The 13,243-nt window shown below is 42.2% G+C and overlaps 1 protein-coding gene across 3 annotated transcripts in view; it reads left to right on the forward strand.

Moving 5' to 3' along the window:
- Window positions 1–12,612, forward strand: part of LOC105929651 (siah E3 ubiquitin protein ligase 1) — a 30,980-nt gene extending 18,368 nt beyond the window's left edge. For all 3 annotated transcript variants that reach the window (XM_012867505.3, XM_012867503.3, XM_036134270.1), the window contains exons 2-5: window positions 1,968–2,024; window positions 7,482–7,663; window positions 7,782–8,078; window positions 10,876–12,612. In XM_012867505.3, coding sequence (XP_012722959.1) covers window positions 2,015–2,024; window positions 7,482–7,663; window positions 7,782–8,078; window positions 10,876–11,247 — 861 coding nt within the window. In that variant the 5' untranslated portion in view covers window positions 1,968–2,014 and the 3' untranslated portion in view covers window positions 11,248–12,612. The remainder of the gene's footprint in view (window positions 1–1,967; window positions 2,025–7,481; window positions 7,664–7,781; window positions 8,079–10,875) is intronic.
- Window positions 12,613–13,243: the final 631 nt, after the last annotated feature.

Raw genomic sequence — 13,243 nt, forward strand, 5'->3', positions numbered from 1 at the left:
CCAGTGTTTGTGCAGTTGTATCGTGCAGTCCTATTAGAAATATAGTAAATCAGGAATTGAGCTTTCTAAGAAAAGACAAGGATAATCTTTGTGTTCACAGTGGATCTATTTTTTATTATATAAACAGATATAGTCAGTTCTGCAGCCTTAAACCCTTGCCAGGAGTTTTCTGCTCAGTCCTCCGTGTTCAGCAGCCATGAAAGCAAGAAACTTTGTTTAAATTGAATAAATCCACTGTAAGATCTGCTTTTATAAGGTGGAACGATTTGGTTCCTGTTTTTAAATTAAAACAGAAAATCGGGTTCTTTTAAGGACCGATAAGCAATGAGAGGGTTTCCCTTAGTGGCCCAACAGCACAGTTGAGTTGGTGAGTATGTGTGAAGCGGTTGGGGGGGGGGGGGGGATTCAATGTGAGCCATGCCACTTCCTGTTTCTGTGACGCTTGTTGGACACGACCATCTTGATTGGCCGATTAGTGGAAGGCGTCATTTTAGTGAAATTAACTTGAACGTGGTGTGGAAGAAGACGTGTTGTGCCAAGAAGTGAGAGGATCCTGCGATCTTAGTGAAATCTAACATGCAGCAGAACATTATCTAGCTGCTTATTTATATTTTGGACGGTATATTAAGACTCTGGTTTAGGCTCTTAAGAAAATCGGACCATTCTGGATCTGACCTGGTAGGAATCAGAGTCAGGCATATGGACTATATTCATATTTGCCTTTTAGTAATATGAGTGCACAGCACGAGCTGCCAGCACAGCAAGAACAAGCGCTTAATGCAGTGTCTTAGTAATGCTTGTTACATTAGCAGCAGGTAAAAGCCCTAAATGCTTTGAATGAGCCTTCGTCAGTCTGCTTAAATGGACACACTAGACGGGGTCCTTCCTGATGTCAACCAGCCTGGAGACAGCGGCTGTAAAAACAGAATATTAACGCTGATCTGATCGTCTTCAAAGCTCTGCTGCCTGATTTCACAAAAATAAACAACTTTATTTACATCACTTTAGAGTACTTAAGAGACATTAAAGTAGGAAATGGCCACATTAGTGTACAAAAATAAATCAAATGAAGTCTTTGATATTTTTTAATTGTGGAAAAAAAATCGACTGAATATTCATCATGTTGAATGAACTGGAAACGAACAAAAACGGGCGTAAAATCAGTCGTGACTGTAACTTCAAAGCAAACAGTATCGGTTTCTATCAAAACGGCGATTACAATATAACATTTCCATATACCTTGCATATTAATCGTACATATCAACAGTACGTATAATCTGCGCGCTCCTGGTCTAAATGTTACTCGCCTAGACACCGACATGACGTACGGTTTGAGTTTAAAACGGGAAGCAGGGGAAACGGATCCGGTCGGCTGTAGTTTGCACATCAACACAGGCAGTTAATCAAAGACGGGCCCAGACTAAAACGCAGCAGACAGAGGAGCGTGTTTACCCTTCATGGCATGCCTTCAGCAGCTTTGCTTTCCTCTGGCCGGTTCCTGTCAGCTCATCTGTCGGTGCTTCCAGGTTACAGCGTCTGAAACCCTCCACAGCCCGACTAATTCATCACGGAGGCAAACCCCTAACCTGCCATGGTGGTTCTGCTGGAGGTGACTGTGACTGCAGCTCATCTCCACTGATTTAGACCCATAAATACGTAAATTAGCGCAGGATGCCCGCGGACTGCAGCCAGAGACCAGGTTTCACACACAGGAGTGGAGAAAAACTATTGTTAGAAAGTTTAGCGGTCCATAAAAATTGGCCACCAATTCTTGATTATTATAATCATCAACGACCGTAGAGCCGTTTACATGTTGACCTCCATGTTGATTTCATTGTTTAACTTCTTTCGTCACACAAACCTCAGAGAAACTCGTCACACTGAGGCCTGCACTAAGCTGCTGATGCTCTGTTTAGTCACCGACGGCTTTTTAACCTTTTTTTTTATTTGTTTTTTTGTCTTTCCAGAGGTCCCCACATTTCAAGGTCAGACGAAAGCCTTCTTTGGAAATCTTATGGACGAAGGTGAGTATAAATGAGAAAGCTGAATTATTGTTGCTCTAGCCGCTCATGTCCAGAACTGTTAGGAACAGTTTTCTGTTTTTAATGTTCTTTGATATTATTATTACTTTACGCTGAGCTGGAGGTTTTTATTGCGCTCTCCACAGAACGACACTACAGTGATGCACAGATATTAAAATCTGGGCTAATCTCTGATGTTAAAACTGCTGTTATGATCGATAACTGATATTTTCTGATATATTTCCCTACCCTTTCAACACCTTAAGAACATGGCTGCACAGCTCACATAGCTTCTCTATGTTGGTTAAACGCCCTGAATCTCATGCTGCATCAATGTCACATGACCAAACAAATGCACCATGGCTAAGATGGAAATAAACATCGGTTATTAATTATTAATATCGGCCCAGGTTTACTTATCGGACCAATACAGATATATTAAAAAGTAAATGGCTTGTACTTGTATAGCGCTTTAACTAGTCTTGACGACCTCCAAAGCGCTTCACACTACAGTCATTCACCCATTCACACCCATAAAAAGTGACTAACAGCCAATACCGACATTAAAGCCGATGTTTTTATGCATTCCTGCTGCACTATATATCAGATCCAGGTATCAGTGTGTGCAGTACTGTGAAATATTTTGAATTAACTGTTTTCGGAATATAAGGTGCCCTTAAAATCCTTTAATTTTCTCAATAATCGATGGTCTGCAAAATACGGCTTTTCGGATGTCTGGCATTAATACTTGGCGCATAAATAATACATTTGACCAATGGGGTGCAGCCTAACAGCGTCCCCTGAGATTGTAAGCGGGGTTGGCGCTGAGTAACGGTAAAGAAAGAAAATAAAAGGGAAAATGTGGATTAATCAATATTGGTACAATTTTCATTAACAATTGTATATTTTCCTACCTGCCTGATTGATACCTTCTTTTTCAGTCCGTTCTCGGTTAGTTTTCACACCCCAGTGCGATGCTCGTTTTAACAATTAATATTACATTTTTTCCCTTAATCTGCAATTATTATTAACTCTCCAATACTCTAGTTTAATTTTGCTTCTATTTTGACCTGCATAAACCAACAAACTAGAAAATACATTTTATATAAGCTAAATGTAATAAGATTTTCACTCATAATGTTAATTTATTGAACAGAAAAGATTCAATCCTTCCATGAGCCAGCAAGGACAACCAACACCATCTGGCAGAACGTCTGTAATTCATGCGTTTTTACCGGACAATCCAAGCTTGGGGCCGTAGTATTTGTGCCCCACAGCTGTCTACTGAGAGCGTGTTGAACATCCTCACTGTGATTTCAGATGTTCGTTATTTAAATAAGCGTTTGTGGGCCGGCCCAACATCAAGGCGCCTCAGGAGGATTTAGCCAACTGAGCTTGTCAGTATTCTGGCAGACTTAGATATATAGACGCAAATGTTTCTAACAGACTTATGTTGGGAAGGGAATCTGTCTTTTCTACAGTATTACTCTATAAAGTAAATAAAACTTGTAGTGGCTGGGTGTCCACAGAGTGAAACGCGATGCCCAGAAGCTGCGGAAACCGTCTGATCGGACCCGATGAGCTTCCTGCCAACGACAAAAGGAGCTGCAGTTTGCTCGGCTTTAATCTTGGCAGCGTCACCTTGCTGGCACCATACGAGGCGGCTCAAAACAGCCGTACTGTGTTTACCCGCCTGACGGACACGTAGCAGCTTGTTGTTGTCCGACGTGCTGAAAATCAGCTCCCACGGCCTCTGAGATGTTGAAATAATTATTCCAGCGTATCTGCAATGTGCATGAGCATTAAAGTCCGTGTCCTCCACACTGGCACCGGTGTTCTGGTCCTACAGCAGTTTCATCGCTGCACAATTTTCTTTTCTTGTGCATTTTTGACAGGAGTTCAACATTTAATTAGTTACTGTTTTTTTTTTTTATCAGATCTATCAGATTTTTGGTCTACCTGACTATATTTAAAGAGCAAGGAAGCCCACTACCTCGGTGGAGAAGCAGCCCCACACATGAACATCTTTTCTTCTCCAGATCTCCTAAACAATCTGGAGGAGGATCTGTCAGGGAAAAAAAAAAAGCTTTTCACTACATCCTGCAAGATTTCAGCCTTTTTTAATCTTTAGTTTTTTTCTAAGACAATAGTGGCTTCTTTGCTGCCCCTTCTTGGCTCTGCTCTGGTGACATGAGTGTTGTATACCTGCACAATTCATCCCAAATGTGTCATAATATAATATCAGTTCTTCACAGTATGCAACACGCATACTGTGAAGAACAGCTTGGACTCCAGTAAAGGTTGGGTAGCAGCATGCACTCTGCACAGAGGGAACTAAAAGCAAGTAAAATTTACTTGAAATGACTGTTTGCCCTTAATTTGATAATCTGCCACTAGAAAGAGTATTTTGTCCCCTAAAATAAGATAATTAGATATACTGCACTTGAAAAAAAGATGATGGAAATGAGTTGTTCCTATTCTTGTTCCATTGGCCGATCATTTAAACTCGCAGCTTAAATCAAGGACGAATGCAGTCATTCCAAGAAATGTTTATTAACTTTTAGTTTCCTTTATGCCGTGTCTCTATACTGGTTATGCATTTGTTGAAGAGGTGGTAAAATCTTTAGAGAAGCGCCTTTTTAAATTAAAACCTTGTTGAAATGGGAAGAATTTATTTAGTTCCCAAAGCAGAAAGACAGTGACACCTTTTTATTTATTTATGCCCATTCATATAATCATCTTACCATTCAGCTGTATCTTCACATATGGTATAATTGTGAGGCAAAGGGACGATGGCTGCAGCTTGTCGACTGCTGCTAACACAATATTAGCTTATCAGCCTGGGGCTCGGATTTTAAGGGATTTCAGATGGACTTTTTCTCTCGCACTTGAAGATTTATCCACATAAAGATGACATAAAATTAAATGACAGGAAGTCAGCTGATCAGTTTGTGCTCAAATACAGTTAAAATGGGTTGTTGTTGTGAAAAGTCAACTTTTAAAATATTCTTCCGGATGTAAGATCCTCCGTCTGACGGCTCTGCACAACAATTCGAAAGCGAGGTGAACCGTCGGCCCAGAAACCGAAGCTGCGTCTGCGCTGAGCCGCCAGAAGCTCCAGACTGCACCGTGACTCGCAGGCGTCTCTGAACTAATTTGGTCTCGCTGCGCCTGCTGCTGCTGTTAGCATGTTAAGAGCTTCTATTAATAGCTGCTAAGGCCGGCAGATGCTAAGAGGCGGTTGTTTACCTCTGCAGCTGCATCCAGCGTGCACATCCGCGCGGCGCAGCTCCGTCTGCAGACCAGCCGGCTGCTCGCCGAGAACTTAAATATGAAAATGATGCAGCTCCTAAAATAACCAAAGGCCAGAACCCAGGAAGCTTTTCTACACAAGCTGCTGATGCTGCTGCTGCTGTGCAGGATTAAATATTGAACAGCTTTTTTCAGCTTCACGTTGTCTGTGTACATATTGTGCTGCTGTCTCCCCACCTGAGCTTCTCCTCCCACGCACAACGCCGTCGCTCCACAGTGAGCCTGTCTGTCCGACTGCTGTACGTCAGTGGGATGAAAAGACCAAGAACAAAGGATGTTGGGTGGGAAATGGGCTCTTTCAGCCAAACTCCTGCATCTCTGGTCTCGTCTATCCTCCCTGATTGTTCGTTTGGACTAAATCCATTTAATTGATTCATTTGAATTTTAAAAAAAATTTTTTACATTTAATTTTTGGAAAATCTGGATTTAATTTTGCCAACGCTCTCATTGGGCATCCATGAAGAGAACAGCAGCAATGCAGAATATATCTTTAGCAAAATACAGCGTAAAAATATTGTAAAGTATAAACTTTTTCTTTACCATAATACAAGGCACTTTAATTTATGAATTTACCTTCCCTTTTTTTTAGCTAGTTTGAAGTTAGATAAGTGAAGTGGAGCCTGTTCTCAGCTCATTGTGTAAAACTACTAGCAGCGAACATTTACATGTTTACTATGGCAGGGCGGCCATCTTGTTTTACTAGCATGTCTCACAGCTTGGATTTAGTTGTGCTTTGAATTCAGGTCAACTCCCAGGCAACATGCTTGACATAAAAGCATGTTTTTAAAATTATTTCCTTAATTTCTTCTTGTGAAACAAAAAGTAGGAAAAAAATAGATTAATCAGATTTGGTATAATAAAATCTGAGGTTTTCTTATTAAACCATTTCGCCCAGCACTAGTTTGAATATTTCCTCCTTCTCCCATGTAGCTGTTTTTTAATTTTATTTTCTGAAGCTATGAACTGCGAGTCTGTCTGCTGTCAACACTCTGATGTTTGTTCTGCTTTTGATTCGTCTTTAAAGTTGAGTTTCACAGCTGGGTCTGACTTTTCAAAGAGAAACTTGCTGATGGAAAAGATTAGCTTTTCTTGCTAAAGGCATAAAGCCCCAAAAAGAGCAAACCGCAATATTTCATGTTCTAAAACAAATGTAACCAACATGCTCACGCGTATTTATTTTCCAGCACCGTGTGCACCACTGGTAGGAGGAAACTGAAATAGTTTATGTCAGCAGCTTTTATCACGTTCTGTATGCGGGCGGCCATGTTGGAAACCGAGCTGCTCAGCGAGCGCCGATGGTCAGAATCCTGACTTCAAGGGTTGATCTTGAAACCCGGAAATTAATATTTTGGGTATTTGGCAAGATATGTGGCAAATATTATAATAATAATAATAATAATAATAATAATAATAATAATAATAATAATAATAATAATAATAATTATTATTATTATTATTATTATTATTATTATTATTATTATTATTATTATTATTATTATTATCACAAGAATAAAGATTTTTATAATAATGATAATATTCAATTTTATTTATATACCGCCAATTCATGAAACATGTCATCACAAGTCACTTTCCAAAGTCAAATTCAATCAGATTATACAGATTGAATACTATTACTACAATAAAGATTAAGAATGAAAAAAAAAAACAATAATAAGAATTATAGAAATAAGATAATTACATAAGGAATGATGATGATAAAAATCAAATGTGATAAAGATAAAAAAAATATATAGAATAAGTAAATTAGGATTATTCCACCAAAATAATACTAAAATTTAAAGTATTTAAAATTGAAAAGATTAAATTAAAATAGGATAAGAGGTTTAAAATTAGTCGTTAAGATGGAAAAAAAATGAAGCAGAGGTTTTAAAATCAGATTTTAATTGGAGTCATGTTAATGTTTAATTTTATGATGGAAAGAAAGACTTGGAAAGGAGAATATGCTAAAAATGCTTTCATCCCCCCGACAAACTCACCGGCGTCCTCAGATGTAAACACCCACAGGTTGTTGTGGAGCGGCAGCAAAATGTCCCACAGTGGGAATTCAGACACAGCCTGAAGCAGATCTTCACAGCAAAAGTCCGTACTTTAATTCTTCCCCTGCTCTGTTCACCCTCTCTTCACCAGAAATGAGTCGCCAGACCGCCACCGCGCTGCCCACAGGAACCTCCAAGTGCCCCCCCTCTCAGCGCGTGCCCACCCTCTCGGGCACCACCGCCTCCAACAGCGACCTGGCCAGCCTGTTCGAGTGTCCTGTCTGCTTCGACTATGTGCTGCCGCCCATCCTGCAGTGTCAGTCCGGACACCTGGTACGTCCCTCCCCCCCCCCGTCACTGTTCAGACAGATTAACTCAGGTTAACAGCGAGGAACTGTGGTCTTCATACACCGAGCGCCGAGTAAAAACTTTATCCCGCCTCTCCTCCCAGGTGTGTTCCAACTGCCGGCCCAAGCTCACCTGCTGTCCCACCTGCAGAGGTCCGCTGGGCTCCATCAGGAACCTGGCCATGGAGAAGGTGGCCAACTCGGTCCTGTTCCCCTGCAAGTACGCCTCGTCGGGCTGCGAGGTCACGCTGCCGCACACCGACAAGACGGAGCACGAGGAGCTGTGCGAGTTCCGGCCGTACTCCTGCCCCTGTCCCGGCGCCTCCTGCAAGTGGCAGGGATCGCTGGACGCCGTCATGCCGCACCTGATGCATCAGCACAAGTCCATCACCACGCTGCAGGTCAGAAGCTCACACTCTGTGTTAGAGCGGCTCAGTCCTGGCTACCTTTACTAGTCTAGTTCAACAACAATGTGGTGAAATGTCAGCACAGACTTTTCACAACAGCTGCTCTGGTTTGATTTATTTTTGCACCTGCTAAAAAAAAAAAGTCCAAACATTTTAGTCCTTGGAGGCCTTTACTGTCAGCTCAAAGTCTCTTTAATCAACTTACAATTACACTGCAAAAAGTGAACAAAAGTAAGTTAAACGTTCTTGAAATTAGTGTATTTGCCCTTGATTTAAGCAGGTAAATATAAACATGCCAATGAAATAGGATTCTTGCGCTTTAAATAGGAACAACTCGTCTCCATCTTATTTCAAGTGCAACGTATCCAATTATCTTATTCCAAAGCACTCATTAAATTGGCAAATTGTCTTTACCTGCTCAAATCAAGGACAAATACACTAATTTCCAGAAAATTAAACGTTTAGTTCCCTTTTTGGCAGTGTGTAAATAACTGGGCTGTATCCTGAAGGTTAAAACTCGTCCAGAGCCAAAATAAATTAGTCTGAATTGGGTCTGGACAATAATTCAATAACGATATATATCGATCGATAGACGTATGGTTCAATATAAAAAAAACAGGTGTCAATAAAAAGTTCAATTAAAAAACTGTGCTTTTTAGCCTATCATGTAGGTTAATTCTACAGTCATTGTATCATCCTAACCAATCACAAACCCAGGAAAGCTCGATCAGCCTTCAGAGAGTTGAGAGAGTACGTGTTCTTTTTCTCTTTTTTAACACTTACAGTTTTCGTAAAAAGTTGATTGGAAAAAGGGTTGTGTTTGAATCCATTTATTTAAAAATAGGTAAGCAAGCAACAGCAAAAATGGCCAGGGCAGCATTTAAAATGCATATATTTAATTTCTTAGATAATTATCGATATCGATCAATATGATTTCTAATTTATCGATATGCTTTTTTTCTATATCGTCCAGCCCTAGTCTGAATTATCAGTTTACTTTTGCAGCTGAAGTGCCAAATTCTCCACGATGTTCTCGATCCGCCTCCACAGAGACGCTTTTAAAGTAAAGCGACTTTTTCTCACGGCAAATTAATGCTGCAGACTCCACCAAACAGTCTTCGATAAACTCGGCATCAGAGAGCGGCTCTCCCAGCTGTGTGGGACAAAGCTGATCCTGACCGCTGCATCCCTGGAGGAGCGGAGTTTTGTTTAGCTAGCAGATCCCCTGATCCTCAGTCCCGCTCTGCTTCACTCAGATTCTGGTATTTCTGTCTGTGTTTTATGCTCATAATGACGCCTCAAATTATAATCCCTGAGCACACGACGAAGATTTGAGTAAAGAAATATTCAGAAGCCCCCATTGAACACATCCTGAGGCACATAAGCGCTCCGATGATGTTAAGAAAGCGATAGTGGCCTTTGAAAATAAAATCCGTATCGCTGCGTTTTGTGCGCCTATAAGCAGAAAATGGGTTAATCCTGGCAGATAATCCTGGGGTCGTAATCCTGATGGAAGGTCAACCTCAGCCTCAATCCAGGGTTATTTGCAGGGTCTTAAAAAGTCTTAAATATAAAAATAAAAAATGAAGGTCTTTAAAAAGGGTTAAAATTATAGAATTATGTTCAAATTGTAATTTTTTTTAAAAACAGGTCTTGAATTTCTTGCGGCCATGCATAATAAAAGGCTCCTGCGACTACTAATTGTGCTTTATTAAATTCATTTACAACTAGAAACACGCAGCCTGCCAGTCAGCCTTCGTGTTATCAGCTAATCCGTATCTCTCCACTTCATGGTCCGTGTGCGGAAACAGAAAAAGTAGTTCTGCCACTGTCCTGGGAAAACACTAATTTAGTTTTAAACTTCTCTCTGATGCGTCTGCTGTGGCCCATGGTCGATCATTGGTCTTCATGATGAGATTATATTACACGCGTTTACTCATCTCAACAAGGAAGTTGGTTGCATGTGACTTTTCTTTTACGGGTTACAAAATAAAGGGGGATAAATGCAGATGGATGCTAAACTTTTTAGATCGTTTTCTTTTTTTTATGCACCACTATGAGTGTTGCATAAAATCTCAAAGAATGCATTGAGGTTTGTTGCAACGTGGCAAACTGTGAATTAGCTCAAGGGGGTGAATACTTTTTGCAGTTTAAATTTCAGATAGTAACCCCCCCCTGCACCAGCGCGGTTTATAGAGGCGAGCGTTTTAACGAGCTGATTGACAGGAACCAATCAGAGAGGCGTCTGCTGACCAGGCGGTTTTCTACCTCCTTTCCTCTATTTCCTTCCTCTGAGTCATTTTTAGTTGTTTTATTCTGAATAAAATCTGAGCTGACAGGATGTTTTACTCCACACTACCCTGTAGCTTAGCATTTAGGAGCGCCCTCTGCTGGAGAACAGCGTAATCTACCTGGAATGCACCCTACATTTGTTTATTTTCAGTAAATTAGAATATTATCGTAAAGTTAATTTATTTCAGTAACACAATTCACTTTTTCTGTTTACTTATGACTTATTTATTCACCTCCAGCTAATAAAAACACAGCAGTTAAGTGTAGAATATTGCATTAGCTCAATAAATCAAGCTGTTTTTATGCAGAAATGGGGCCTTAATGAAAAGTATGTTTAATACCTACGTAAAAGTTCAAAGGTTTCTCAGAAATGTTCTAAATGACTGAATATGGCTGTAATTCAGCAGAGGAGTTGTGTGGAGTTAAAGTTGTGGGTTTCTGTGGCTGATGGTTCTGTAGCCTCAAAGCGGCGAGCGCTAACGTGTGCGTCTCCCTGCAGGGAGAGGACATCGTCTTCCTGGCGACGGACATCAACCTGCCGGGCGCGGTGGACTGGGTCATGATGCAGTCCTGCTTCGGCTTCCACTTCATGCTGGTCCTGGAGAAGCAGGAGAAGTACGACGGGCACCAGCAGTTCTTCGCCATCGTGCAGCTCATCGGGACTCGCAAGCAGGCCGAGAACTTCGCCTACCGGCTGGAGCTTAACGGCCACCGGCGCCGGCTCACCTGGGAGGCCACGCCCCGCTCCATCCACGAGGGCATCGCCACGGCCATCATGAACAGCGACTGCCTGGTGTTCGACACGTCGATCGCGCAGCTCTTCGCCGAGAACGGGAACTTGGGCATCAACGTCACCATCTCCATGTGCTGAGAGCGACCCACAGACGAGCGTGAGAGTGCCAGATTGCCGGGGAAGGGGCTGTTATTATAGGGGGCCCGATCAGCGAGGAGCCCGCGGCCCCTCTCTCTCTCTGCTACGCCCCTGAGACGTGGAACTGGACTGTGTTCGGGCAGCGTTGAAGGCCCAGGGGTGATGAATGGATGGATGGATGGATGGATGGATGGATGGATGTGTGGCGTGTGTTAAAAAACAAGGACGTAAATGTAGTGGACATCTAAAACACTTGTGTGAGACTCGTGCACGCGCATGTGTCATAAACCCGGATTCAAAGCGAGGATGTGTTCAGACTTTCCGTTCTTTTTTTTGTTTTTGTTTTTCTGTGTCCGACCCAGACGTGTTTTTTTTTTTTTTGTTTTTTCCCTCCATGCCGTCATGTCAACGTCCCGCTGTCCTCTCGGCGTCCCCTCGGTCCTCCTCAGAGGTTTCAGGATGAGGACGGCCGCCGCGTCGACGACCAGACCCGGTGATACGAAGCTAGCCTGCTACCTAGCTTCCCTTATGTTTCTGATTTTTCCGGCTGCTCCCGTCGGCTCAAACTGGGAACTTTTGGACCCGTTTTCCTGAACCTTCGTCCTCCCTCCTGACCGACACGGTACCGATGGCAGCAACCGGAGTTACCCGACCGGAACCACGCTGAGCTCACCGCGTTTTCCATCCGGACCGGATCGAGAGGTCTCAAAGCGAACCTCAGCTGCTCTTTCCGTAGATTCTGGTGGATTTGTTTGGATTTAAGGGAGGCGCTGGATTACAGGAGGTTAATTTTAGTTCAGAAAGTTCTGTGCAGTCCGGACCGGGATGAGCTGAGGGGAGACGTGAGGGGGGGGCGCTGCGTTTCAGTCGGCGTTAGGCTTTTATTTCCCGGGTTTCTTTTGTTTTAACGTCTTTTTTTTTAGTTTTCGTCGGAGAGGACGACGACCTCCGGCTGTCTGTGTGAAAACCAAGCCGCTCTCAGCCGCTCACTCAACACCCAACCTGGAACGAGGGACACTTTCTACTGTTAAAAACATTGCTGTTGTTATAAATAATAGAAATATCATAATTCTCATTTTTTTTGTATTGAATTTTAAGAATTAAAAGGCAGTTGTAAAAGTTGTGGCTAAACTTCAGTGTTTGTAGTTGAAAAGAAGTCTGTTGTCCTCTGAAGGTTTGTGGACAGTTTTCATTCTCTGTCCTCCTCTTTCGTTTCTACCTTTTTTTTTGTTTTCTTCTCTGTGGAGGGAAGCCTCCCTCGTTCTTCTCGTGGAGTCTCGTTAAACGTTGCTGCTCTTCCTCAGAAGCTCCACGACTTCTCTCTGTTTTCATTTGTCATTAAATAAATCTATCTTTTTCATAGAGCTCTCGCTGCTTCCTCTCTGGTTTCTAAGGTTGTTGTGGTTCGTGTTTGTTTTTTTTAAAAAACTCCCTAAAGCTCTCACCAAACCTCCGACAGACCTAAAAGAGGTTTAAATCCTGTGCCTATTCAGCGTGTTTGCATTGCTCTTCCACATTTTATTCCCTGTTGTAGCGTCTGGAAACATGGACCTGGCCATTCAGTGTGTTTTGCTTTGGCTTTGATGCTCCTCCCACATCGCTGGGGGAAACCTGAGCTGAAGGTTCCTCTCCTGCAAGAACAACTACAGAGATAAAGGTTCCCTCTGGGCCACCAGGAAGGTCCTCTCGCCTCGCGCCGCCCTCTTTAACCAGCATGCATCAGGGCAGATGTGTGCGTCCTCCAGACCATAGACATCATATACGTAGACGCCTCATTGGGCGGGGTCTGCCTATGCTGCGGATGCGTCAGAGCGTCCGCCATGTTGAATGTGGCAAATATGCTGTTAGACTCAGTCACTTAAACAGCATCAGAGGGGCTTTAATGTCAGAATACACTTTATATTCATAATATTTTTATTTTTTGTAATATTACATGTATTTTCGTATCCCTTTGGCTTCATTCTCCTGACTTTATTCTCGTAAGGAATAAAAATAA

The sequence above is a fragment of the Fundulus heteroclitus genome, unplaced genomic scaffold (assembly GCF_011125445.2).
Source record: "Fundulus heteroclitus isolate FHET01 unplaced genomic scaffold, MU-UCD_Fhet_4.1 scaffold_784, whole genome shotgun sequence".
Taxonomy (NCBI): Eukaryota; Metazoa; Chordata; class Actinopteri; order Cyprinodontiformes; family Fundulidae; genus Fundulus; species Fundulus heteroclitus.